At 38.8% G+C, this 1656-nt stretch overlaps 1 protein-coding gene across 1 annotated transcript in view; it reads left to right on the top strand.

Moving 5' to 3' along the window:
- Positions 1-1416, top strand: part of LOC109841110 (sodium/proton antiporter 2-like) — an 8265-nt gene extending 6849 nt beyond the window's left edge. Inside the window, exons 10-11 of the mRNA XM_020409978.1 lie at positions 1-274; positions 823-1416. The exon at positions 1-274 is cut by the window's left edge and continues 13 nt beyond it. Of these exons, the coding sequence (XP_020265567.1) occupies positions 1-274; positions 823-966 (418 nt within the window). The 3' untranslated portion in view covers positions 967-1416. The remainder of the gene's footprint in view (positions 275-822) is intronic.

Raw genomic sequence — 1656 nt, forward strand, 5'->3', positions numbered from 1 at the left:
GAGGGAATTGGCAAATTACCTTGATACCCACATCCCAAATATTGAGTTGATTGCAAGTGCAATTGGTGTAACATCAGCAATTATAGACAATGTTCCGCTGGTTGCAGCAACAATGGGAATGTACGACCTGACTTCTTTTCCTCGAGATTCTGAGTTTTGGCAGCTCGTTGCTTTTTGTGCTGGTACTGGAGGTTCTATGCTCATCATTGGCTCTGCAGCTGGAGTTGCATTTATGGGAATGGAGAAGGTCGATTTCTTTTGGTATCTTCGCAAGGTAAAAAAAAAAGCAATCTTCTATTCGTTCTCACTTGTTGGTCCTGAGTCTCTTCATTGTGCTGTCTTTTTTATGCATGTCTTATTAAATCATCAAATTTTTCCCTTTGAAAATTTGCAGTTAGTTGTTGAGATAACCAAAGGATTACTCTTTTCTTGAAGCTGGTGACAGTTTGCTCGTAATGTAATGCATTATTGACAAATGTTTTCTTGATGTGTTATTTGAAGGACACAAATAATAGGTTTTCGTGCCAAGTTGAAGTCATCCTTCTTAGTCTTATATTGATTAGCAAATATTTCTTCCTTGCCTCCTTTTGGGTCTTGTAGCCTACAAGGAATAAATGGTCCATACTTGCATTGCGTTGATTGCAAGGATAACTTTGCCAACATCTCCTGGTTAAACCTTTCTAATTTTTAAATGCCTCTGGTCACTCACTATTTTCCTGCTTCATGTACCTAAAAATTATCCAAGAAATACCGAAACAAGATTACAATAACACTTTTACTGCTTTAATGAATTTCTAAAGCTACTTATGTATTTACTTGTAGGTAAGTGGCTTTGCATTCGCTGGCTATGCTGCTGGGATTGTTGCATACTTGGCGGCCAAAAACGTCCACATCTCGCTTCCAACTTTAGCTCAAGTGCCTTTCCTCTCAGGATCTATCTTAGACACTCATCTTCTACTCCCTTAAGCACTGTATTTTAGCCACATGTTAGATCCTCAGAAATTTTATCCGGATCGAAGATTTTCCAGAGAGCCAGCAGCATCTTGACCTGACACTATTAATCACTCTTGAGAGGAAGAGCATAATTTGATACGATCAGATGTCCTCAAGAGTGCCAATGCTTATGTTTGCAGATTTTACGGCACTAGTCCGCCCTTGTTCTTAAACATGAGCAGCAGGCTTGTGCCTTGCCCAAGCAGACGATTGTAGAAAATTGCCTTTGTATTATCCTGAGAGATGTATTGATGTGAAAGTCTAAAATACAAATAACAAGAGTGAAAAGTGTACAATACTCATATCCAGGTTGGCCTCTCTTTGGAGTGAAGAATCAGCATGTAATGACGTAAAATTTTGCTGTTATGCATTTGAGACTGGAGTTTATAATAAGATGATATTCCGTTGTTTATTTTTCTTTTACCCATTGCACATGCAATTTTCGTAATGCGTAATTATTCGATAGCTCCTGTTGTGCTGTTTTCTACAGCTTTGACCTCGATTTCGCACAAGAACGTCTCAAATACATGTTAGACTTATTTATACATATTAGGACTCATTTATACATATTAGGAGCTGCACTTGTGCCTGCTACCTAAGCTGCATCTGATTCTGTACCTGCTGGAGAGCAACTTCCTGCTGTTGCTGCTGAGACAATAGCAT

Source organism: Asparagus officinalis, chromosome 5, assembly GCF_001876935.1.
Source record: "Asparagus officinalis chromosome 5, Aspof.V1, whole genome shotgun sequence".
In the NCBI taxonomy this organism is placed as follows: Eukaryota; Viridiplantae; Streptophyta; class Magnoliopsida; order Asparagales; family Asparagaceae; genus Asparagus; species Asparagus officinalis.